Source organism: Vicugna pacos, chromosome 7 (assembly GCF_048564905.1).
Source record: "Vicugna pacos chromosome 7, VicPac4, whole genome shotgun sequence".
Classification (NCBI taxonomy): Eukaryota; Metazoa; Chordata; class Mammalia; order Artiodactyla; family Camelidae; genus Vicugna; species Vicugna pacos.
Window position 1 is genome coordinate 66,674,391 of NC_132993.1, and position 25,630 is coordinate 66,700,020.

Consider the following 25,630-nt stretch of genomic DNA (forward strand, 5'->3'; position numbering starts at 1 on the left):
GGCAGGTGCTGGATTCTTTTTCCTAGTTCTCACTTCCTGGGTGGACTTTGGATGCTGCTTCTTGCCCCACTCCTGACCTTCAGTTTCAGTTTCTGAAAACTGTTGCCCTTGGCTCTGAAGGAATATATGATGCCCCTGTTGCTACAGAGCACATGTGAAGGGAAGAAAAGAGAAAGACAAACAGGAAAGAAGCACTGATGCATTATGGCCAGTTTCCTATCTTCTGGAAAAGGTACGGAACTTCACAACCATTCAGGAAAACAAAGAAAGATTAATTTTAAAAAACCACTATTTTTATATTTTCCATGTTCCTTTCCAGTCTTGGTTCAGATGCAAAGATATCTTCCACAATTACAGTTGACCCTGGAATAACTCGGGGTTAGGGGCTCCAGCCCTCTGTGCTGTGGAAAAGCTGTGTATAAATTTACAGTTGACCCTCCCTCTGTATCCCTGGTTCCACGTATGAGTATTCAACCAAATATGGATCACGCGGTACGTGTTTATGGAAAAAAATACACAAATAAGTGCACCTGCACAGTTCAAACCCATGTTCAAGGGTCAGCCGTACACTATAAGGATTCTACTTGTTAGTTTTCCCTTCAACATTGTCATATTCATTTTTTTCCATTTTGCTACAGTCTTTGTTACGTTTATAGTAGTAAATGCACGCTATGCATGATTTACAGAGTCTTAACTAGGGGTCAAGTATTTAAAATATAGTATACATTTTATTTAATTTTGCAGCATTTTGTTTAATTCTCACAAAACTCTACAGCGCAAGTATTGTTTTGCTGATTTCACAAAAGCCCAAACTGAGGCCCAGAGGGGTTGAGGTACTTGGCTCAAAATCATGCAGCTGTTGAGGGGGGAAGCCAAGATTCAAACCAATGTCTGTGGACTCCAGAGTCCATGCTACTGACTTGTCAGATGATAGAATGAAGACGCACCGTGAAGCTCCAGGCCTGGATTCCTAGCTGCATACTCTGCCCTGAAACCAGTGATTCCCTTCCTTCCCTGAACACTGGAATCATCTGGAGAGCTTTAATCATTTGAGTCTCGTCTGCAGAGATTCTGATATGACTAGCCTGGAGTATGACCCTGGGCATCAGGTATTCAAAAATACCAAATACTTTCATGTCCAGCCAGAATTGGAGGCACTGATCTCCATGACAGCTTTACCGTGGGGACAGGGAAAGAAGAGAAACACGGTCAAACCATCCCCGAAGTGAACAAGTTATTTAACTTCAAAAGTGACTCTCTTCCTAAGTTATATGTTTCCTGACAAACTGTGGAAGCCTATACGTATGAGCTTGAGAGGCACTGGCACAAAGGTATAAACTGACGTCATGGATGTAGATGAGCTGGGCCTTGCAAAGCCTGTCATGAAAAGAGAAAAGGCTAAGAACAGAGCCCGGGGAGATAATATTTAAGAGGGGGTGGTGCGGAAGAGCTATAGTAAAGGCTAGTTCCAGGATTTTAAAATGCAAAGTGTTGCCCAGAGGGGAGGAGGCTTGAAGAGTCCAGTGGATTCTGCAGTAAGTCTACCCTGGAACCTTCCTGAAAGAATACTGGAGAAGCAGGGCCAGGAAACTAGATTTCAGTGACTGAGGCAAATGTGGAGAGAAGGAAGTGGATACCATCTGGATATGTGGATAAAGTGGATAAAACGGTAATGGACCATTTTACAGAAAGTTTGACTTTAAAAGTGTGTCACTGTGTTTTCAGCTGTCAGCATGGGAATACCCAAATAAAAATGACTTAGGACAATAGAGTCCCTCCCACTCAAAACACACACACACACACACTCTCTCTCTCTCTCTCTCTCTCTCTCTCTCTCTCTCTCTCTCACATGACATTTAAGACGCCCAGAGGTGGGTGGCTCCCGGCTGAAGACTACTTGGTTTCTCTGGGATACTCTTGGCCTCCTTCATGTTCATAAGATGACAGAAGCATCTCCAAATATCAGATCTTCATGTGACAGCATCTGGAGGGATAGCTCTCCTCACATGCCTCTCACCTTATATCAGGGAGGAAACCTTCCTAAAAGCCCCCAGCAGACTTGCCCTAATGACTCACTGGCCCTAACACTCACGTTCCCCTCCCCCAGCTACAAGTGAACATCTGGCATTCTGAGGATATTATCAAAAGAGCAAATAGGTGATAGAACACAGAATCTAAGTTGCAAGAGAGGGGAAATGGAAGAGTTAATTCACTGGGGAAAAGTCAAGAGACCGAAGGATCAGAGACACTAAAGTGACCGAAGGACTGGTAACATTGACTGTGTGAGAGAATTGAAAGGATTGGAGAAGGCTTACTAAATGATCCACCTGGGCTTATTTTAAAAATGGTGTGATTTTGGGTGTTGACAGAGTCCAGAATATTACATTGGAAAGAGCGGCTGAGGTACAATGAAGAAGATCAAACGATGAGAGGCGATGGCTACTGGGAGGGTCATCTGTATGGCCTGTGGCCCAACTTGTGAAAATAGAGGTGTATGTAAGAAGTGCTTTTCACACTTCATTGTGTGTATGAATCCCCTCTCCCGGGGGGAGGAGGTCTTATTAAAATGCAGATTGTGTGTGATTCAGTAGGTCTAGGTGAGGTCTGAAGCTCTGTATTTATAACAAGTTACCAGGTGATGTCATGCTTGTGGTCCAGGAACCACACTTTGAGCGGCAAGACCCTGGATATCCCTCTCGTTGACTTCCATAATACATATTCTCTATTTAAACAATCCTCTATCCCACTCTACTCAAGGGGCTGGTCCTTAGAAAATAGGTTCTATTTGGTCCCACCTGTTGGCTGTTGGGGGTGGAGGACCTAATGCAGTTAGAAATCAATCCATAAGCTGGATTCAGCTAATGGAAATTTCTCAGGAGAATCTGAACTCAAAGATACTGAGCTTACCAAGCAGTAGTGGGCACTGGAGCTGTAAGGTCCATTTTCCCTGAATTTAGCACCAAAAACAAGCTAAAGCCACATGTGCATTGAAGTTTGGGGGGAGCAGTAGTCATAAGGAAGCTGGTTTTTAGGAAACAATGGAACAGAGGCGCGGAAAATTGATGAGGCAAGAGAAGAGGCAGCTCTACAGTGAGAGGGTCATTATCCATGGCTCAGCCTTCCTCCTCAGATACACCCTACACGAATATCTGGCCTTTCTGGCCTGTCTTCTTTTTTTTTCTTTTTTCTTTTTGGCATGTTTCTTAATTTTTTTAAATTGAAGTATAGTCAGTTACAATGTGTCAATTTCTTGTATACAACATAATGCTCCAGTCATGCATATATATATACACACACACATATATTTGTTTTCATATTCTTTGTCATTAAAGGTTATTATAAGATATTGAATATAGTTCCCTGTGCTATACAGGAGAAATTTGGGTTTTTTAAATCTATTTTTATTTATAGTAGTTAATTGGCCTGTCTTCTTGACTCTCCTCCTCACCTAGGCTTCTTTGGGGTCTGATTTAGAAGGCACCTCCAGGAAGCTGTCCTTGCCTCTAAACCTGTCTAGTGGGTGCCCTCCCCTGTATCCCCATAGTGCCCCAGTGTCCAGATCACAACACTCGTCACTGTTTATGACAACTACCACTTGGATACTTATTTGCCAAGTGTTTTAAATATTCTTTATTAGATTATACTTTTTACAAAACAGTTGAAGTTAGATATTCTAGTTCCATGTATAATTATCTTCACTTTTTACACAGGAGGAACTGAAGAGAGGTTAGATAACTTTCTCAAGATCATACAGCCTGTAGATCGTGGCATCAGGTTTGAGGGCAAATATGATCAACTTCAAAGCTTGTGCTGTTAGTGTCTTCACTGTACCTGCTCCTTTCTCTTTATGGTATTACATGTCTCTATCTGCCACTCCAGCGTCAACACTGTGACCTTTTGACTGTCTCTTGATCACTGTATTACCCTGTCTGGTGGTTGCCTGGTACATAGCAGATTCTCAGAAGTATTTGTTGAATAAATGTGGCTGCATGTGAGTGAAGAAAATTATTTATTGGGCCAGACTTCTAACAGAACTGGGTGCAAGATTGTGTAGCATTCCTCCTGGCACAAAAAGTCCTGAACGAAGAGAAGATCATCTGTAAAATATATAACTGGTTGATTAGATATACACCATACCTGATTCTATTTAGTGCTGCAGATTTCAAATCTGTAGCTGTGTGATTCTTGGTTCACCCGTGTCCTAATCCATTGTCCTAAGCTGTTGTAAGACCATGTGGAATCTTTGCTTGGACTCTTTTAAGGGTTATATGGCTAAAATGTTCCAACGTGGGCTCTCCCTGCAAACAAACGTAGTCAGACCTCTCTTCAATCTAGGAGCTGTAGTTTCCAGGGAACCGCGTGGCTGCATTTGTTTCGTAATACTTATAAATGATCCCAAAGTCAGAGGGACGCTATATTGCCTAGGAGGCCTGTCCACCTCCGGTTCTTCATATTTTAAAACCCGGAGAAGAGGTTGCACATTCGAAGCGTTCTCCGCGGCTGCACATATGCTTAGCACCTTCACCCGAACGATGAGTGACAAGTCGAAGAAATATCTAAGCACGTATTACCTCCCTACCGTTTCTGTCCACGACACAGGTGGACCTATCACAGAGCAAACAAGACAAACGCAACTCTAAATCAGATTTATCAACAACCCCCTTTCTGTCTTAGTTGTGCAGACTGGGAATGTTAAAGCAGACTGGTTGTTGGTAAGCCTTCAGCCCAATGCACGCTAACTTCAAAAATGCGCTTTGCCCACGTGTATCACGCAGACGCTAACCACTAGGAGGCTGAGAACGCGGAGCTCGGGAGATCCGCCACTCAGCAGGGAATAACCTGGCTCCTCTAGAAATAAAAGCTCCGCAGCCAATGGAGCGCCTCGGCACGCGGGATTGGCGGCCCCGGCCGTGACGTCGTCTGGGCGGGCCGAGTCGGTTTGCGACAGTGGCTGCGGGTCCCGGCCGGGGGAAGCGGACAGGGGGCCCGCCACGCAGCGCCCGGAAGGTCTCTTTCTCCTCGACCTCTCTCGCGGGCGCCCCGGAGCCTCGGCACCGAACCTCGACGCGGGCGTGGACCGAGGACCCGCGCCCCCCAGCGCGGCCAGCACTCCCCAGCGTGCGGGCGTTTGGGGACGCCGAGGTTTGGCCTGCGAGTGCGGGACGGTCCGGGGGGTGGCCCATCTGTGCCAGGCCAAGGCGGGATCTCCTCTTCCGCTCGCCCTGCCCGGGCCGCCGCTCCGGCCCTCGGGGACAGGCAACACCTGAGCGGGGATGGGAGTCGCTCAGCGTGGCCGCGGCGGCGCCCCGAACATGTAGCGCTGCGGGAGGGGACGCGGAGCGCTCGGCTCTGCTCGGGCAGCTTCACTTTCTCTGGCCACGGGAACTGGGGCGAGCGGGGTGGAGCGGTGCAGAGGGTTGGAATGCATCCTCCCAGGAAAACTTTTACCCCCTCGGAGCGTGAAGGGTGAACGTTTATCAGGACATTTCGAAAGCACGGGCAGCGATCCGGGAAAGAGGCGGGGTGGCGAGGGGTAGGGAGCGGGGAACCCCGGGGAAGCCGATTTGCTCCGCCAGCTGCGGCGCGAGCCTTGCGGACGGGGAGCTGAGATTTGGGGAAGCGGGAACGGCCCGGGCGAGTCGGCCACGCGGAGTGTGTTTCCTTTCACTTCCTGCGGCAGCTGCTCACGATGAGGAGAGCCGGGCTCGGGCGCCGCGGCCTCGTGCGGCGGGTCTGAGCGCCCACCCCGCCGCCGCCGCCGCCGCCGCCGGGAGGACTCCGGCCCCCGCGCTTCGGCCATGAGTGCTCGGTGATCCGCGGCGCTGCGAATCGCGGACCCGGGACTTCGAGAGGCAATGCTGGCTCGGCTTTGATTGGCTTGGGGGACAGTGAAGAAACCCCAAAATGGAGGACTTTTCTACCAGGACCTACGGCACCAGTGGCCTGGACAACAGGCCTCTGTTTGGAGAGACGTCGGCCAAGGTGAGTGCGGACCGGGACTGGGGGCCTGGGTGCGCGTGTCTGCCCCTCTTCCCGCCCGGAGCCCTGTTGGGTCCTTATGCTGCCCTTGAGGGCACTTGTAGCAAGAAAAAGCTGCTGCTTCAGTCTCTCTCAAGATATTTGCCCTGCCTCTCGGCTCCCAAGTTGGGACAGGGTTGGCTAAGAGCCTTGAAAGCTTGGGGTGGAGAAAAGTTCAGAAAATTCTGGACTACTGGAGGCCCTTCACGGGAGTGCGGAAGCCCCCCCCCGCAGGTGTGTAGGGTGTTTGCACTTCCGTCCGTTCAGCTGGAGGGCTGACCTCCAGGAGGCTTCAGGTGTGCGCCTGAAGCTTCCGTAAGAAAGAGCCCAAGAGAGGTGCTTCTGATTTGTTTTCTCTAGAGCCTTTAAGGGTTTACTGCTGAGGCATCCGGGCAAAGAAAAAGAGGAGAGGCGTGAAAGAAGGGTTTCTTTGATGGGGCTTCATTACAGGAAGTGATCAAAGGGTCTCAGACCCAAACAAGAGGTAGTACATTATTTTGGGCTTTTAAAAAGTATAAGATCTTTCACAAGCTTAATCATGTGATGTCCTGGGCCGGTAATTGAAGAGAGCTGTTTTCCTGTCCCCAGCATTAACTTTCTGAGTCATTTCGGTAAGATTAGCCTGTTTTGTTTTGGGTTTTTTCCCCCCACGTAGAAAGTGGCATTGGTGATCTTTGACCCCTGACAGAGTGCTTTCAGCCTCTCATAAAGTGGGGCACATAGGGAGTCCAGAGCTTCCTGAGTTTCTCAGCTTAGGCTGGGACCTCTTTAGCAGAAAGGATAGAGAACATATACACCCGACAGCCTGGGGCATAACCCTGAATTTGGAAGCTGTCAGCCTGCCTGGAGACTACTACTTTATGTTTTTAACCCCATATGAATTTTGCTTTTTCTTCTCAAAGTGTCTTTATGAGAAAATGTTTTAACCTTGATGTCTAGGAAGATGCATCTCGTTTATCCTGTGGCTTTGCACAATCCCAGCCCACGGTGCACACTGTCCGAGAAACACAGCTCTGGTCCAGTAGGTGTTCCTATTTCTGCTGACATTATTGAGCATTATGTGATAGGCCTTGGTGGTCCATGGAACCCAGGTAGATGGGGGAAACACGTCAGCAAACTTGATGCAGTTGCATCTCGCCATGACACGGGCATAGAGAGGGCATGTTTGGGAAACCTGGAGAAGATTTTACAGAATGAATTCTCAACTCAGAGACTGGAAGCCTTGGGCTTTCGAATGCGAATGCTCCTAAATTGGGGTTTGACTAGAAGAGGATTTGAGAACTGGAGGGTGGAGGCAGCCTGCTGCTTGAAGAGATGGGGCCCAGAGCATCTGGTTGCCCAGCTGTGCTGAGAGCCAAGAGGTTCAGTGTCTCCCCCACATGCCTTGGCACACAGACTGGGGTTCTGGGTGATGTGGCCTCTGACCTCCATTAATCCCTGAATACTAAGGTAGATGACTTGGTAAGGGTCTTGTTGATTTAGAGACACTTATCTGACTCAGGCCTAAATTGTCAATGGCTAAAAGTTTCCTATTGCCCGTGATTCATTGGAAACCCATCCGAGAACTTGACTATTTCAAATGAATCTGTGTTTGTCGCATATTTATTTAGTCCAAAAGTATACATCCCCAGCACTACTTAGGCATCTTGAAGCATCATAATGGTAAAATCAGCCACTCAGACAAAAAAAATTAAGGACAACATAAATTTCCAGATCTCTCAAAATTGCGTCCTTGAGCTCCCTCTGTGAGGCTGATAGTGGACATAGAGAAATTGTCCAGAACAGAGAAAGGAGAGGCTTCTGGTTTGAGATAGGAAAATACATCATGCTTCGTATAAATGGAGTTGCCAGATCTGAAGAAGGGGAAGCACCCGTCGTTAATGACAGCAGATGATTTTGAGGACCTGAGTGGGCAAGACACAGGAGTGGGGCCATAATAGTGAAAGGATAGGACAACATTGCAGTGGAGCCATTCCCATGGAGGGGAGTCACTGCTAGCGCAGGGTGGCTTCCTGGGGACCCTGAGAAACGTGTGTGTGTGGGTGTGTTCCCAGCTTTCTCTCTTTGTGGTGCTAGGAATGACACAACAGCCGCTTCACATTAATGATCAACATTAATGAACTCCTGCTTCTGAGGAAAAAAATCCAGAAAGGGGAAAACCTACTTCCTGTCCTAGTCTGACAGATCTTCTGAGCTGTTGGTGATCTAATTTGCCTTGTAACAACTGACCGTAGATAGCCTCTCAATTTTAAGTCTAGAAAGGACCAGAGCTTTACGGCTGGTCTCTAACTTGATGGCAAAGATGACTGAAGCCCACAGAGCAGAGAAGAGTCTGGAGGGAAGCTGGGTTTCCCCAGTTCCAGGCAGCATGCTCTGCATTCAGATTTCCCTCATCTAATCATTAGTTCCTTTGTGAGATGGATGTTGTTACTCCTATTTTACAAGCTGGGAAGCTGAACTACAAAGCAGGCTGAGTGTTCAGTCACACGACTGTTCCCGGCTGGTGATGCTTCCCCAACGCCCTTTCACAAGTTGACTAGGATAGTGAATGGTGACCTTCGCCACCATCTGTGTCACTTGCTCCTGAAAGCTCTGTGGACGTTCACATGCTTGGCCCTTTCACAGGGAAGAGGTGGTTTGCTCAGTCATGGAGTGAGTGGAAGATTCTAGAATCTACGTAGAACAAGAAGTGCATAACCCAGTGGGCCTGGAGCAGCACCCTGATAGATGGTTTCTGAAAGAACTGGGTAATGCTTTCAGCTCCAAATTTAGTCAGACTTTAGCATGATATTTGGGAATAACTTTACAGATACATCCAAGGAGCGAAAGGCAAAGCAGGTTTCGTCTTGTGTCATTACATAAGCATCTAAGGGATAATAGACCCAAAAAAAGGGAAGATATTCATTCCTTGACACCTTTGGAAATTACACATTGCTGGGTGGGCTGTCTTATGAATCCTGGTCAGAATGTCCAGGTGCGTTTTTCATCTATTTTTATCCATTCCCAGTTCTGGGATATGGTACATGTCTTTCAGGGGAAAAACAAAATGTGGCACAAGTGCCACAATAACATGCTGTACTTGGGGTTTCTGAGCCTGGGCTGTCGCTTAGCATTCCTAACAGAGCACTGTTCAACAGAAATACAGTGTGAGCCACGTACACGATTTTAAACGTCCTATAGGCATGGTTTAAAAGTATGAACAAGTGCAATTAATTTTTATAGTATGCTTTACTTAATTCCATATATCCAAAATACTATCATTTCAATATATAATCAAAATACTATCATTTCAATATGTAATCTGTGTGAAAAGTGGAGGTAACTTTTGCATTCTCTTTTCAGGCTAAGCCTCTGAAACCCGGTGTGTATTCTCACTTTCAGCCCATCTCGGTTTGGACCAGCCACATTCCAGGCGTTCAGTAACCGGGCATAGCTGGTGCTGCGTACTGGGCAGCGCGCTTCTAAAGCAAGTGAATTATTAGTCATGGTGGTTCCGTGGCATGTTCGAGAATCATTTTCCTTCACTGTGGGGCTCCTAATTTTCCTTGGGACTCTAGTTGGAGAGGGAGGGTAGGAGTACTGCCTGTGCTATTTTACTGGCTGGCCTTTTGGCACCGGCACAATAGTGTCTCACTTCATTCTTACCCGGCCCCCGCCAACCCCGATCCCGACCCCTACCCCGCGTGCCTGAGGCAGTGTCCACAGAGCCCCCCTCAGGAAATGTTGCTCTAGAAATCTAGAGCGATTCCCTTGTCCCTCCCTTCTTAGTATGAACTGAAACCTGGAGATGTTCCTCCTCCTCTTGCCCATGGCTGCCTTTAAGTTTCCTTTCAGACAAGACACAGTTGGCAGTCTTTCTGTCCGGAAGATGGAAGGCTTTAAGTTATCCTTGGAGCTTGTGAATCTGTCTTGATTTATTTTAATTAATTATATTTTTGTGGGGGGAGTTAATTAGGTCTGTTTATGTATTTATTTTTAGAGGAGGTACTGGGGATTGAATCCAGGACCTCATGCATGCTAAGCACGTTCTCTACCACTTCCCCCTGTTTTGATTTCTTGATTTCATAGGTGGCTGCGGAATCATCCGAACTCACTTTCAGCCAGTGGATTGGTGAACCTAGAGGGGAGAGGGAGATAGTTCTTTCTGGGGAAGAAAGCAAACCAGTGTCCCACAGCTAGTGCAAATGGGCAAGGGAGGAGTGCTACCCTCGGTGCACTGTAGTGAAAGCCACTTCCAGACCAGCCTCTTCTGTTGAATGTCAGTGATAATGAAATAGACGATTCATCTCTGAGAAGGGAGGTGACAGTTCTGATTCCTTTATTCCTACGTGGATGTGACGTGAGGAAAGTGAGTGACAGTGGAGGAAGGTGCGTGCATTGGACTCAGATAATATGGAGGGGACCCCTGTGTAGGGGGCAAGTTAGTGAACCCTGGGGCTCAGATTTTTGGTTCCAAAGGCATAAGTTCCATATACTAAGCTGTGTTCCCTGCCTCCTTCCCTCCTCTCTCTGCAAAAAAAAAAAAGAAAAGTAAATAAAAATGTTGAAAAGCCAGTCCTTTTGATGAGCTGTAGTCGAATTCAGACAATTCAGACTTGGAACATTTGGCTTCTGCAAATAATAGTGTAAGATTAGAGTGCTACTTCTTGCCTTTTAGGGGGTAAGGGTAGGATTGTTGCTTGATTAAGACCCAAGCTGTGGGTAAGGTGGTTGTTTCTGCCTGCTGCCCCTCCCCCTGCCTGGAGCCTCAAAGGCTGTCCTCTGAGGGCTGTGGGCTTCAAGCCTCTGACCTCAGTGCCTGGGTGATTCTCTGAGCACAACGCCTGTCTCCCTCAAAGCAGAGCTGGTCACCCAAGGGACAGGATCAGTCATCCCCTTGCCTCATCCAGCCTGCCAAACCACTTTTAGTGGCTGTTTCTTGTGCTGGAGGAACAGTTCAGAATGATAGATGCCAGGCCTTTTTTCTTTCCTGCTGTAATAGGTTTTTTCTCCCTCACCCCTAGACCAGAGGCCTGGGGGTCTGTGGGGGTTGGGCTCAGGCATTTGTATTTTTAGAAAGCTCTTCAGAGGATGCTGGTGTGTAGGGAGGGCTGCCATCCCTGGTCTTACCCGTGCGCTGTGGAGCCCAGTCCAGGCTGGCACCTCTCCATGGACCTCTTTCTTTGAGCTTTTGGCAAATGTTCTTCTCCTTTCTGTGGAACCCTCTCTTCTCTAAATGCCAGAATACTGCTTGGTCCTCAGTTTCCTGCCTTAGAAACTTCCTTACAACCCAGCCTGCATCCAGGCTTCCCTCCTATGAGCCTCGTGGTCAGAGATGCCCCCTGGTACCTACTCCTTGTGCTGTGAAGACTTTATACAGATCTCGTCTCCTTGACCAGAGTCTAAGCTCCTTAAGGGGAGGAGCCAGTTGCCTTATTTCTGTAACCTTTCTAGCAGTCAGCACAGTGCTTTACACAGTTCTTGATTTTGTGAATATTATTAAGTTTTTTAATATTGAAATATAGTTGATATACAATATAATATGTTATAGGTGTAGAATAGAGTGAGTCACAATTTTTAAAGGTTTTATTCCATTTAAAGTTATTATAAAATATTGGCAGTATTCTCCGTGTTGTACAATATACCCTTGTAGCTAATTTTATACATGGTAGTTTGTACCTCTTATCTCCTGCCCCTATGTTGCCCTTCCTGCCTGCCCTCTCACCACTGGGAACCACTAGTTTCTTCTCTATATCTGTGAGTCTGCTTCTTTCTTTTCTCTTATGTTCTTTATATTAGGTTTATGTGAAGTCAGCATCTAGCATCACCAAAAAGTAACCTTCTTTCTTGGGACACCCTGCACCAACCGTGGAAGGCGGGGGCTGGTTCTCAGAAACCTGGAGCGCAGGACAGCAGACCAGGAAGTGGTGCTTCAGGCTCTCTGCACTTCAAGTCATCACTGTCCTCTCTCCTCTCTGAGCTTCAGCAACGGGGCCACAGTAAATGTATTATACTCCTGTATGGAAAACTTAAACTGAGGCTTGGCCTCTCAGAAGCTGAGGGGCTGCTGGGTTTTTCTCTCTGGAGACGTGATTTTTGCAGCTCTGTGGTAATAGGCTGGCTCTTCTAAATTGAGTCATTTTTTTTTTTCCTTAGCATCAGTCTGTAGTCTGTGTATGGGTACAATGACCATATGTTCTGTGCTGCCACGGGGATACATGGGTTGACAAATTCGATGGAATGCATTTGAAGTTGTGCTGCCCTAGAAATGGGGGCCAGGGTCTGGGGCCCACTCAACTCCTGCTTATCTATGAGGACCTGATCCTCTTGGCAAGAGGCCCCATTAGACGTGGTAGAAAGAGTGCTAATCCCGTATGAGCTGCCACTTACCGACTCTCCACTAAATGTCACTCTGTTCCAGGGCTTGACGTATATAGTCTCCAAATCCTTGGCAACCCCGCTTGTTTGACTGTTGTACAAATACGGATTTCGTTGTATAGATATGGAAACTTAGGCTTCGGAGTTACGTGACGTATGCAGGGCCACAGGAAGGCAGGTGGCAGGAGAAGGAACGTAGGTTGTAGGCAGGTCTGTCCGGCTCCTGACCCCTTGGCCCTTGCTCTGTGCCTCCTGTTCTGCAGGTCGGAGCGCATAAAGTCCGGCATTTCCTGTGGTTCTGGCTCCAGGGATTGTTTTATCCTTTAAGCATGTGGAGGAGGTTTGTTTTCTATTTTTACTGTGATCTCATTTCCCTAAGTGGTGCTTCAGTGAAAATAATGCGTTTCAAGAACGCATAACTGTGAGGAGGAGAGCCCGGCAAGGATGTGTAACAGAAATACCACAGCTGAAAGATGCTTCAGAATGTGAATCTGAAATAAGGGAAAGAAAGAGCCTGTACGTTTACTTTGTCTAGGGAGAGACGAGGGAGAGTTCAGGGGAGAGGTGGCAGGTGTGTGGCTCCCGCAAGCTCTCTGCACGCATCCTGCGCCCCTGGCCTCTGCCACGGCTCAGGGCAGTAGCCCCAGGGCACAGGGCCACCGTGTCCAGAGTTCACCAGGGAGGCGAGCTGTCCCCTGGCTTCCATCCTGGGGACGGGGATGCTGTGTCCAGAGTTCCTCCTGCCCCAGCGTAAGGGGAAGGCTTCGCCTTGTCAGGGCCGTGCACTCCGGGGGAGCCCAGTAACCCTACCGGCGAGGCCCAAGGTTTCTTGCTTCTCCTGGGCCCGGGCCTCCCCCCACCTTCTGCTCTCAGTATGTTTATTCCGAGACCGCTGCCCCTCAAGCTTCTGACTGGGCCATTTTCAGAGCTTACCAGATGAGAAGTTTTCCCACTGAGACTTGGAGGAAGAAAAGGAAAATTATTTGTGAGAATTAGCCTTTTATTTATGGTAGTGGAACGCCGAAGTTTGAGAAATCTAAAACTTTGGACGCAAGGGATAGTAGAATGCGGCTCGAGGGTCTGAATGACTCAGTCCGAGGGAACAATGTTCGGAAGTCATGCCCCTTGTAGGTTTAATATGTGCTGATTGGATTGCCTTTCTTCTGTCTCCTTCACAAGAGAAGATAATCACTGTCTTCAGTGACCTAAAGATCTTGCATCTCGGGAGGATTAACGTGGGATCAAGCCGCTAGTGAAAGGAGGAGCAGAGGGCCAGGGAGCGCAGAGGAGGGGATGTTCTGCTGGGGCATCAGGTCAGGGGGCAATTGAGTCTTGGGCTTGAGGCAGGAGTAAGCTTTAACAGCAGGTGGCGAGCTGGAATCCCAAGCCCAAGCCAGAAGTCCAACTCTGTCTGAGAGGCGGGAGCAGGAAACTGTGAATGTTCCCTTATGAGCAGATGCCAGAACTTGGGACCAAGGATCAGAGGAAAGGCTAGGCTGTGGGAAGAGCCTTGAGTGCTGTGCGAAGTACAGTTTTCTTCTGGAGGCTGTAGGACATAGAGTGTGCATGTATGTGTTCTTTTTATTCAGTGATTAATCATGTGTGTACTGCATCCTAGGAAATGTGCTGTGTGCCAGAGAGGGTGTCTTTTCTCATGGAGCGTATGTGTACTGCAGGGAAGATAGAAAGGCCCTACACAAATCCTTGTTCTTCCCTCTCTTTTCCTTATTAAGCTTCAGTCATCCTAGTCTTTTTCTTTCCAATTCCGTAGCTCACTCCTGCCTCAGGACCTTTGCACTTGCTGCACTGTTTTGTTTGCAGCACTCTACTCCCAGATTCTTGGCGCATCTCATTCCTTAGCTCCTGTTCAAACATCTAATGAGGATTTCTTGAACCCCTTTTTAAAAATACCTGCCCATCGCCCCCATTTTCTCCCAGTCATTCTTCATCTACCCTGTGTTATTTCCTTCCTAACTTTCTCACACTGAACATGTAAAAAGGGTACAGAATGGATGCTGAACATCAAAGGTGGGAAGCAGGATGGATGGAAGGCTCTTCTGATGTTGGAGGAGTTGAGATCTGGGGCCAGAGATGGACTCTATGAGGGAAAGATTCAGCATAGAGATGAGGACAGAGATAACTAATCAGGCCAGGGAACGGGTACAGGCTTGGCAGAAGAGCAAGCTGTCTCCAGTCCTCTTCAGGTTGGAAGGAATGGAAGTAAAGGGAGGGGAGTTTTCCTCTTTTTCTTGTCATCTTTTTTTCTAAGGGTATTTGCTGATGGACAGGCTTCAAGGGTGAGACTGAGAACCTGAGTTGAGGTAGAGCTTCTGACAGTTGTCTGAAGAGAGTCAAGGACACTCAGCCCAAAATAAAAGGCCACGAAAATACAATGAAGGCCCTGCCAAAAACATGAATTTGTAGTAAACCAATGAATTTTTTCTTTCAGTTAATATTTAAATATCTAATATATGTTGGGCATACATTAGAGGATTGGCAGAGGGAAGTGACCAACGTCACCACCCACTGGTACGATGACACATTTGTACAGTCAGAGGAAGGATCTGTCCACTCTGGGTAGTGGCAGCTCCCACAGACTTGTAGCTTGGCTTTGTCTGAATTAGAAAAAGGGGCTCCTGCCTCTGAGTGGGTGCAGGCCCATGCAAGGGTGCACAGCCTGGGGGGTGCAGCATTGGGCTGGATTTCAGCCACATGCAGTGGCCCAGAATTTGACAGAACAAGGAGGATGTGGCTCTGAGCCTCCTGGGCTGTACAGCGTGGAGTAGGAGACAGATGAGGAAGCTGGCGCTATAGTCAGGATAGTGTCAGACTTCACAGCATGGCTTACACCAGAGCTGAGAAGTGGGTGCGGGTTTTAGGGTGACTTGGGACTGGGTTTTCAAAGCATCAAGAGAAGAACACATCCACCAGGGAGGCTCCGGGCATTGCTGAAACTGCTGATTCCACGATCAGAGATCGGTAGGGAGGCCCTCAGGTTAGAGCTTTGGGTAACAGATTGGAAATCATCTAGCCAGTGGATGTGGGTGAAGTCCAGGGGCAGTAGTGGAGGGGTTGGAGGAAGAGGGATTTGGCAAAGCAGGTGCTGAAATAATTGCAGTAACTGAGAAGAGGAAGAGAAGAAGTTGGCATAAGACTATCAGGGACGTGCATCCTAGAAACAGAGGCTGTCAGTCTGTGCAGGCAGCTGTAACAAAGCGCCACACAGACTGCGTGACTTGGAAACAACAGACATTCCTTTCTGAAGATTCTGGGGGCTGAACATTCCAGAGCAGGATGCCAGCACAGTAGGATGAGGGCTGTCTTCCGGGCTGTGCACTTCTGTTCATGGCCCCCCCCCCCTCCGCCCGTGGAAATGGTAGGGAGCTCTCTGGAGCCTCTTTGATAAGGGCTTTTAGCCTATTCGTGAGGGCTCCACCCTCATGACCCACGTACCTGCCAAAGGCCCCGCCTCCTGCTGTTGTCACATTAGCCATTAGGATTTCAACATAGGAGTTGGAGGGGGACACACATTCAGACCATCGCTGAGGCTATTACTAAAATTGCCATCTTAATCTGGCTTGGGGAGCAGGCGCCGCCCTGCCGCCCCCTCGATCTTGGCCCAGTGCACCTGTGATGAGTATACGGGGGGCACAGGCTCTACTGGGGAGAAGTTGAGAGACAGGCAGCAAGGGACATCGGTCCGCGGGAGGACTCCGTAGCCCAGGACGCAGTGGGCTCACGTGGAACAGGTTTCAGGGGTGAGGTGGCTGACGGAGAACCTGGCAAGTGTGGGGGGTGCAGGTTGACCTGGAGCACAGCTGGGGAGGGACGGGGTCTATAGGGCCACCTGCGATGTTGTCTGAGGAGGACTTTGATGGAGTCGCAGAGGAAGATGGAAGTAACACCAAAGTGGAATTCTCAGTCTTAGCCACCCCCCACCAGCCCTCATGTCCGCCCCCCAGAGGGTGGGCGGGAATGTTCTTGTGGTGGTGTCCATCCAGGGTTTCTCTTCCCTGCAGGGAGCTTTCTGTTTCGCGGTTCTTCTCCCTGGGAATGCCGAGGGCCAATTCCTGGGCAGGAGTTGCTGTCATGCCCCTGAAACCAGTGCTGGGAGCTGCTGGGGCGGGTACTGAGTACCTGGGCTTTTGTCCTCAGGCTGGGGAAACCCGGATCCTGGAGATGCCCATGGTTTACTACCGATCTTTCTGTGGGATCGTTGGTGCCTTGCCTGGGAGGCACTGTGAGGGGTTGGGTCTGTCTGTCGGGCTGCAGGGCCAGGCTGTAGCTTCTGCAGAGCTGTTGTGTGTTTGTGGATCCTAGAGCCGTGAGGCCACGCTCTGTGCTGACCAGAAGCTGAGATTTCTGATGGGTCAGGCCCCAGATGAGTGGTGAGTAGCCTCTACTGGTGAGAGGTGCTCTAAGGAAAATGCTGTTGGCCACTTTTGTTTGTGATTCTCTTGTTTAAGCAACATGCACAGGCGTGGGCTCTCTTCCTCACTGTTAATTGGCTGCCAGCCCTAATGGAGGAAACAGGCAATAAATACATAAGTGTAAATCTGGATGACATGACCTGGGAGCCCTGAGACAGGGACATCGTACATCCTGAGAGGTGCCAGAGGATGCTGTCCAGAAAGGATTTACAGCAGAGGCGATGTTTGAATTGAGCCGTGAAGGATGCTCAGTTAAATCAGGTGTGCGGCGTTTCAGCCATCCCGCCTCAGCCTGCGTCTCACTCTTTGGGGAACGTTATACCTTCAGCTGTTCTTATGGGTCAACATAAGAAGAGTATGTATGAAGTAGCTGCATTTTCTGTGTCTCTGTAGTTGCAGAGAGGCACACAACAAATTCTTCTCAGACCCGGGAGAAGCTTGCTGCTTCTAATGACCCTGCATGTGTGATTAGTGAGAACTTTGAAACCCAGTTGGCTGCCAGGAATCTAAGTACTAACATTTGAACTTAGATTTTTTTTTAAGTCAAATTTTTTTCTTTTAAATCCTTTTACTCGTTTCCACTCCCCAGATCCCTTTAGAAATCTTGCCTTGCTGTTTTTATTGTTGCTTGAATGGGTTAGGGTTTTGCTGTAATATCACAAGCTGTAAATCCACTTTGGAAGTAGGCGGTAAATTACCGTGGAAATGTGAGGCTGAGCATGGTTTTACTCGTTAGCATTTTGAACTGTCTAGATTCAGGATGTTTCAGGTGGCTGAGGACAAATGCTGGCCTTTGGTTATTTGGGATGTTACTGCCAGTTTCTTCCCAGAGCCATCATTGCCGCCTGAGCATTTGACATGAGTTTGGGCTTCTCTGTCTTGTATCAGGATACCAGCTAATGACTGACCAAGGAATCTGGGGAGCTTCTGAGCTTTTTGATCTCTGGGGAGTAGGCCTTCTCCTCTGACCCAGGGGTAGCCTGAAGCAGATGATCAGAACCTTAAATGGTTAAAACTGGAAGGAACTAGATAATCAGCCCAATCCCCTTGTTTGATAGACCCCAATGGATTATGGTGACCTTTTGAAGTCACCTAGCCAGCCAGTGGCAGAACTGAGATGAGAACCTTAGTCTCTTAACTCTAATTTCAGGGTCCATATGTACCAGGCTAAGGATTCTTAGACCTTTTGACCTGCTTGTTAGGCTTGCATTTTGCAAGGAGCATTGGGTAGGAGACTTTTCTGTTACCAGGCTATATGACCTTGGGCAGACTGGTCCTATAGAACCTGGTCACCCACTGGTTAAGTGGAGATAACATCCTCCTTACTGCTTCACAGGGCCCCCTTCTCCCATCCCAGGTACAGACACTTTGTATGCCCAGCCATCTTTTTCTCCTTCCCTGTTTCAGAGGAAGATGAAGACATGCCTCTGTTCTGGGCTCAGGCTGCTCTCTCCTCCTGTGCGAGGCATCCCCGCCCCTCCCCTCCCCGGGGACTTTGTGAAGTTCCTCCTTCATGAGCCACCTTCTCTTTCCTCCTTGCTCACCAGCTAGTCCTCTTTCAGGTTTGACTCTCTCCGATATTCTCCCCCCGATTGTGCAGGATAGCTCATTCCCTTTCTCCTTCATGCCCTCTTGAGCTCTGCATTGTATAAACTTCTGGAGGGCAGGTTTATATGTGCTTGTATTTGCGTCTGGGAGGTAGTAGATAATTTTTTTTTCAGTTATATTGAGATAATTGAGAGAATGTTTGAGCGAATACATAAATGACTTATGAGGTAATGTATGCAGAATCCCTCTCAAAACTGTACTATATGTGTTTGTACATGTATATATTTATGTTCCTGTGCACACACACACACGTGTGTATGCACATACATGGGTTAAGACTGTCTCAGCCTGTTGCTGAGTAGATGTCCGTGGGGAGATACCTCATTCCCTGGCCTGTCCCCTCTGCACATAAGGATCAAGGCTGATTCTGATCCTGCCGAACTTCCTCGGGGAGTGAACATAAGCAACAGTACAAGGCGTAAAGCTCTGGTAGGGAGAACAGTCTTGTTAGATGAAAATAGGACAATAATGGAACTGGGGAGGAGACAGGCTAGTTTCTGTGAGAAATGAAATAACTGAGTCAATAGGAAGTAGCTTTTGAAATGGAGATAACCTGAGTTTTCAGTGTTCATTCTGTAAACAGCAGATTTAAATGCAATGTTCTCTTTTCTCCGTGCACTCTGGTTCTGATGTGGAGCATATTGGCTCTAAAACTGCCCTTTGAAATGCCAGTTAGCAAGCAATGTAATTATTCTTTATTCCTCTATCTTCGGAGACTAGGGGAACAGGGAGCTGCTAAAGCCCTGAAAAATCATCTCTGGGCCCTGGGAGGGGCCTCTGCTCTGCGACGTAAACTATTAATGTTCAGAACAGTTTAGTTTGGACTCTGAACTTTAGAGCAGTGCTGCTCAAATTTAAATGTGCTCACAGGTCATCTGAGGATCTGGTTAAAATTCAGATTCTGATTCAGTAAGTCTGGGGCAAGGTGCAAAAGCCTGCATCTCTTACGGGCTCTCAGGTGAGGCCAGTGTTGCTGAGCCAGACCACTCCACGAAGCAGGAGTTAGAAGAAAGTGGGAGGTCTTCCAAGTTTAGCTCTGCTATTTCCCCGGCCTGGGTTCATGGTTACTTTGATAGCAGATGGCATGAAGCCAAGGCCTTGGCTGGGAGAGAGGAGAAGCACTGCTGCTGTAGCCTGTATAGTTGGTGCCACCTTGGGAGTCCCAGAGAGACTCGTTATGACACTAAAGTAACCGCTGTTCATGGGGATGACGTGGGATTCTGCACAGTGAACTGTCTAGGAGTGTTCATTAAAGTGTAGGTGTGTTTTCGTGAATGAGTGAAACCAGCTAGGCTTATATGGATAAGTTCAACAATCTGAAAAAAGTCACTTATGTGATCTTCATTCCTGAAAGATAACTTCACTGTAGTACTTTGCTAATAGGCTTTCTGAGGTCCTCTTGGCAACTCGATATCTGTGTCAAGACCAGCAGTTTGCCCGCTAGGCTGCTTTTCGAGTGAGGAGTTTAAATGGAATCTGCTCTTTTTGCATTGAATCCTGTTTCCATCACTTACTAGCACTGAGACTTTGGGCAAGCCCTCAGTTTCCCTGAGCCTGTGCACCACCTATAAAATAGTCATCATACCATTTCATCCCAGGATTTTTGAGAAGATACACGAAAGCTCTTAGCATAGTTACTGTGTGTTCACCATTATAACCCCCTCCCTGTTCTGATCCTGGCCGGCAAACTTGCTGTGCCATTTGGAGACTAGTGATTCTTGCTCCATACGTCTCACCTGAACCTCTTCACCGGCCTCTCTGGATTGGTAAGAGAGCTCTTGTGAGATATGCAGAGCTTCATAAACTTCTTGCAAATCCCTGGAGCTCGAAAGGAGCAAATATTCTTGACTTAGCAGAATAAACCAGAAGAGCTTAGTTGAAACCTTTTCACAAGGCACAAGTTTCTCATAAATGGATTGTCTGTGAGCACATTTTATGTTGAACACACTTACATTGGTATTGTGTGGGAATAAGTTGATAGTGATCAGTGATTTGTCCCCGGGTCTCTTCCCTAACAAATGGTCCTAATTTCAGACTCCGGTGTGCCCTGTGGTGGTGATTAAGATCTATTCTGAATCTATTTGGATGTGGCTGGAGTTCTGTTTCCTCTGTCCTGTATAACATTTGAATTGCAGTGGCCTTGGTCTGGAGTGTGGTTTGGTGGTGGTGAGATCAGGCACATCAGATAGAATACTTGGCTTTGCTTCACTCTTCCTCCCAGCTTCCTCCCTCTTCTAACTTCTTTGGGTTCTTATCTTTAGAAGCAGGCAGCTTGGAAATGAGTGTTCAGTTGCTCGGTGAACGTTCTTGTGTCGCTCCCATCTCCTGCTATTCTCTGCTCAGACGTTACCAAAACAATCTTTAAGACTGAGTGATTAAAGCCTTCAGCTTTGACTCCTCAGAAATGAGTATTTGATATTCTCATTGGCCTGAAAGTAGTGTTTCCTCATCAGGCCCTGAACCCTTACCACCTTTATTCTGTAAGCTCTGTAAATAACTTCTATCAAATTGTTAGAATATACTAATATATAATGCATATAATATTAGTATATATTGCTAACATTACATTTATATAAAATACTGCTTTAACTTTTTTAATTCCTATAACTGAAACTGAAACTAACCAGTTAACCTGATATTTAGGTATCCTGTTTCAAAGTTGCTTCTGACTTGCTGTATGACTTTGGACAAATAAGTTAACTACACTCACTGGACCTAAATTTACCTTAATCTGAAAAATTAGGATTGGATTAGATCAGTTTTTCAAACTACTCTTTGGAGTCGGTTGGGGGAGCGATGGGAATGACAAGAAAGCTTGATGGGCAGGACCTCAAATTCCTCATTCAATCAAATGATTCTATGCTTGTTTACATATTGAAGATTTTTGCTATTAAATAAATGAGTTGGAAAACCACTGGACAAGGTGGTCGGAGACTGCCTGCAGCCTTGGCAGTCCATGGTCCCTTGTAACAGCAGTGTTTCCTTCTCCATTACATTAGACGAGGCCACCTAGGCTGTATCACAGATAGGTCCAAACTTACGATGGCACTTGGCATCAGCTCTAGTCGGGTCTCTGGTTCTTTTTGCCAAGGCCCTGAGCTGGCCATCCCAGTGCTTCTGCTCTACCGTCCCCATCCAGGCCTTCCCAGTCTTCTGAAGACCCTAATGTGAAAATACCCTGTCACTTCAAGAGTCCTTCTCCAGTTAGTTGTTCCTCTTTGCAAAATACCTTTTCTGCTCTGGTGGCTCAGTATACTTGCCCTTTCTGGCAGTTGTTTAGGTAAAGCTCAGAGGGGCAGGAGCCTGGTTTCTCTGTTCTAAAACACCATAGTGCCTCCTAACATAGTTCTTTCTTTCTGAAAGTGCTGTGGGCTTATCACGTGGCTCAAAAACTCTTTTCTCTTTCAGGATCGAATCATCAATTTAGTTGTTGGCAGCTTAACATCCTTACTGATTCTAGTAAGTATCTCTGTGTCACACCTAGGCTCTTAGACAGTTTTGAAAATTTTAATATTGTGGTCCAGTAACTTTCCAGAAAAGTATTTAGAAGGGGTCAGTACATGAGCATGTGAAGTATTCCTATCATAGTAAAATTAAATGCTTTCAATTTATTATCACTTGAACAAAACTGCACTTGGTAACTGGAGTAGCTAATTGATTTCCACCCTGCCTCGTTGAGTGTGAAATAGCACAAGTCAAACAACTTGTTTTCTGAGTTTGCTGTATTTGTTTGCCTAGTACAGTTGTTCTGTCAGTGGCTACCAGCAACTCCCTTCTGTACATAACCTACAACTCCCCGTTTCTGCCAGTACCTTAATTTTGTTCTTAAAGCACATTCATTATCCTGTAGTTTCAAAAGCTTATTATAACTTTCCATCCTGTATGAGTCAGCTTGGTGCTGTTACAATAAAATAAAGCCACACTTCCCACGGTCCGAGAATGATACTCCTTTGGCACATTATCATTAAATTTAAGAGAATTGTAGTGAAGTTTGCTGCCATGATTTCTTAATAAATAGGTAAAATGGTGTATCTAAAGTAGAAGGAGAACTGTAATATAGGGTATCTATCTTTAAGTATATTTCATGTTATGCAAAAACAATTTTGGCTATGTATTTTGTTGTATTCAAAATAACAGAAAGGTTAGCACTTTTTCCAGTACAGTTGTTGACCCTGGGAATGAGGTTTACATGCTTTCTAGTCTTTGTTAACGAAGGAGGTTATTTTGAGGTTAGCTAGTTTTACTGCTCTGTGGTGGTTTGTCTCCTTTCATAAAAGAGGGAAAGGTGAGAAAGACTAAATAGAAGTACTAAATGAAATAACACAACTGAAAATATTTAAATACTTTATTAAGTATTAACATTGCAGGAGGCAAACTGGTGGTAAGGTATCATTTTACAATGTGAAGCAGTTTATGACACGACATTGCCTAGATGCCCTTCTAACCAAGGCTCGGAATTACTCCTGAGGCCTGACGTAATTTCTCTTCACACAGGTAACGCTGATCAGTGCTTTTGTTTTCCCTCAACTACCTCCAAAACCGTTGAATATATTTTTTGCTGTCTGCATCTCTTTGAGTAGTATTACTGCCTGCATACTTGTGAGTACTTTTTAGAATATAAATTCAGTATCCTTGAGAGCTGAAGGTTGCAGTTTATGGGACAGATTTCCAGCCCTGGCAGATGTCTGTATGAAAGGATATCTCTAATTACAAAACCGTCCTTGGGTGGGCACGAATGAAAGGGTATCAGGGTATCTCTCATTATATCTGAGTTTCCTTTTCTCCTAAATCCCAAAGTTGTAACCCTAAAAGGAAACTACTACCTTAATAGCAAAAATAAAACAAAACCCAAAAAACTCAGGTGGCCAAAGAGTTGATGTAATTTTCTTAATTCATCTTCCTTCAAGGACTACATACAGAGCCCAACAGGCTTTGGGAAATGCCATTACTCCTTCTTACTTCTAATAATTTAAAAAGTAGTCTATTTTAATCTCTTGAGCTTTATCTTCCCCAGTGAAAGTAATTAACACTAAAATCTCTTGGCAAACCTAAAACTGCAGTTGTATCCTTTCCACAACAATGTTTAATTTTACTACAAAGAAGCCTTTTAGGTAAAGAAATAAAGATGGTGGATCCTCAGTTGGGTATTTGCCAAGTGTTCATTCATTCGTTGGCTGTTGTTTCATTTCCCTTGAGGAGAGGCAGAATCAAAACAGTAAACCCTTAAACACAATTGTTTTGTCTCATACAGGGCCTAAATCAGAAATAATGTGCTTACCTGAGTTAAAAATAAACCAGGAGACATTTCCAAGCTTTGAACTCACTGATTTTGCTGTACTCCTATGCCCTGAGGGAAGAATCAGCCTATCCCATCTTGAGAGCCTTGGGAACAAAGCAGCCAGAGATGCTCACTTCACATTCCTGGTCTAAAGCCAGAAGTGACTAACAGCGAGCTAGTTTAAACCAAATACTTGCATGTGTAAAGCCCTAGTTTGTACTGGCAATCTGAATCAGTTAAAAGAATTTAAAAGTTGTCTTTCAGTACCTCAAAGAGCTGTACCTTTTACTCAAATGTATTTAAATATCTCTAGAAGGTATATGTTCTTGGATGACTTGCCAAGTGATTGGTAGACTTTGAACATAGAACAAATTTAACTGAGAAGGCAGGGATAGGTATGATCTCGGATATGGAAACTCAGTTGGTACTACTTGAATTATGAAGACTAAGAATAAAATTCTGGCTGCATTAGCTTCACTTAGGGGGAAAAAGTACATACAGAGGAAACTGGTCACAGTGGAAACAGAAGTTGTATTTTAAATTGTTACTATTTGGCTCAGTGCTATTACTTAAAACTTTTATTTAATTCTTCTTCTTTTAGATCTACTGGTATCGACAAGGAGACTTAGAACCAAAATTTAGAAATCTAATTTACTATATCTTATTTTCTATCATCATGTTATGTATATGTGCGAATCTGTACTTCCATGATGTGGGAAAGTGAGGCTGCCAAGGAGAAATACTTACCAGGTCTCTTCAAAGCTATGTATTTGGACTTGAATAAGAGCTGGGTAAGGTATGCTGAAGAATCTCCTGCAGAAGTCTGATACATGATTTTCATGTAATTGTAAATTAAATTCCCTCTTGCAGGGGAGACACAGCCTAGATCACTTTGCTTTTTCTTTAAGGAGCTGATGTTGCACTTAAACATTTCCCCTTAAAGCTGAAACAGCACAAGTCATTTTCACTTTTGAAATTACAATTTTTTATAATGTAACTGCATGGCGAAAGGCTATGTAACAAACAATCTTGCATTTTAAGACAAATATTCTTTTATTTCTGTTAAACTGAATATACAATTATTGTTCCCTAAGCAACCAACTTTTGCTTATAACTACAATTTCACGTTAACAAAACACAGACGGTGAAAAGACAACTTTGATTGTGTAGATCTAATTACAATAATAAATAAAATAATTTATACAAGTTTTCTTTTGTGACTTTTCTACAGGGGTCATATTCATTAAAGCCCTAAAGGCTAATTTTGGCTTAACCTTCTCTAGTATAGGAATGATTCTTGATTTGTTTCTTTTCATTAACAGAAGCAAATTTTGTTTTTTTTGTAAATTGCCTGAGAGGGAGAATTTATACCACAGCCCCACCAATTAATGCACTAAGTGAATGGCAAACTCTGATACTCTCCCTCTAGTATTCCTTGAGTAATTTATGTAGTAAAACATGTAAGAAAAGGTCATGGTGTGTATATATAGATATATATATATATATATATATGTATCTATATATAGGCAAGTTTTACTTCCTTTCCCATTTAGTTTTACTTCAAAGTGCTTGCTAACTTTGTAAACTGATGACAGTGGGTTCTGAGGGGGTGAAAACTCTTAGCTTCTGGTGAATTGTTTTACTACTCTCATCCATATTCCCTTTAAAAGTTATTTTAAAGATCTGTAGTGAATTTTTCTTAACATTTTTTTTAATGCTTCCCTCTTTACCCAGCCTAGATCAGCTCTCACTGCCAGCAATGGGTAAACCAAAAGTAACCACCACACAATCACCTCAAGTCTCAAACTACTTAAAAGATGCTTAACCTTTGTGGAGAAGGTCACTGGTAAGCTCTAGACCATGTTGATGTGATTTCTCTGAAATATGAATGAACGTGCTTACTTGAGACTGGATAGAGCGCCATGTTTGACCGTTAGAG

General features: G+C 45.9%; 1 protein-coding gene across 2 annotated transcripts; it reads left to right on the forward strand.

Moving 5' to 3' along the window:
• Positions 1-4,910: 4,910 nt before the first annotated feature.
• On the forward strand, positions 4,911-25,515 carry TMEM243 (transmembrane protein 243). Of its 2 annotated transcripts, XR_012074534.1 has the most exons (6): positions 4,911-5,142; positions 5,681-5,982; positions 21,822-21,872; positions 22,908-23,012; positions 24,293-24,487; positions 25,426-25,515. XR_012074534.1 is itself a non-coding variant. In XM_006211867.3 (5 exons), exons 2-5 carry the CDS (start codon positions 5,905-5,907, stop codon positions 24,413-24,415), a joined length of 357 nt encoding a protein of 118 aa, XP_006211929.1. In that variant the 5' UTR covers positions 4,911-5,142; positions 5,681-5,904; the 3' UTR covers positions 24,416-24,897. The 2 variants fall into 2 exon arrangements, 1 of the variants encoding a protein (XP_006211929.1); XM_006211867.3 differs by lacking the exon at positions 25,426-25,515 and having other exon boundaries at positions 24,293-24,897.
• The last annotated feature ends 115 nt before the right edge of the window (positions 25,516-25,630 follow it).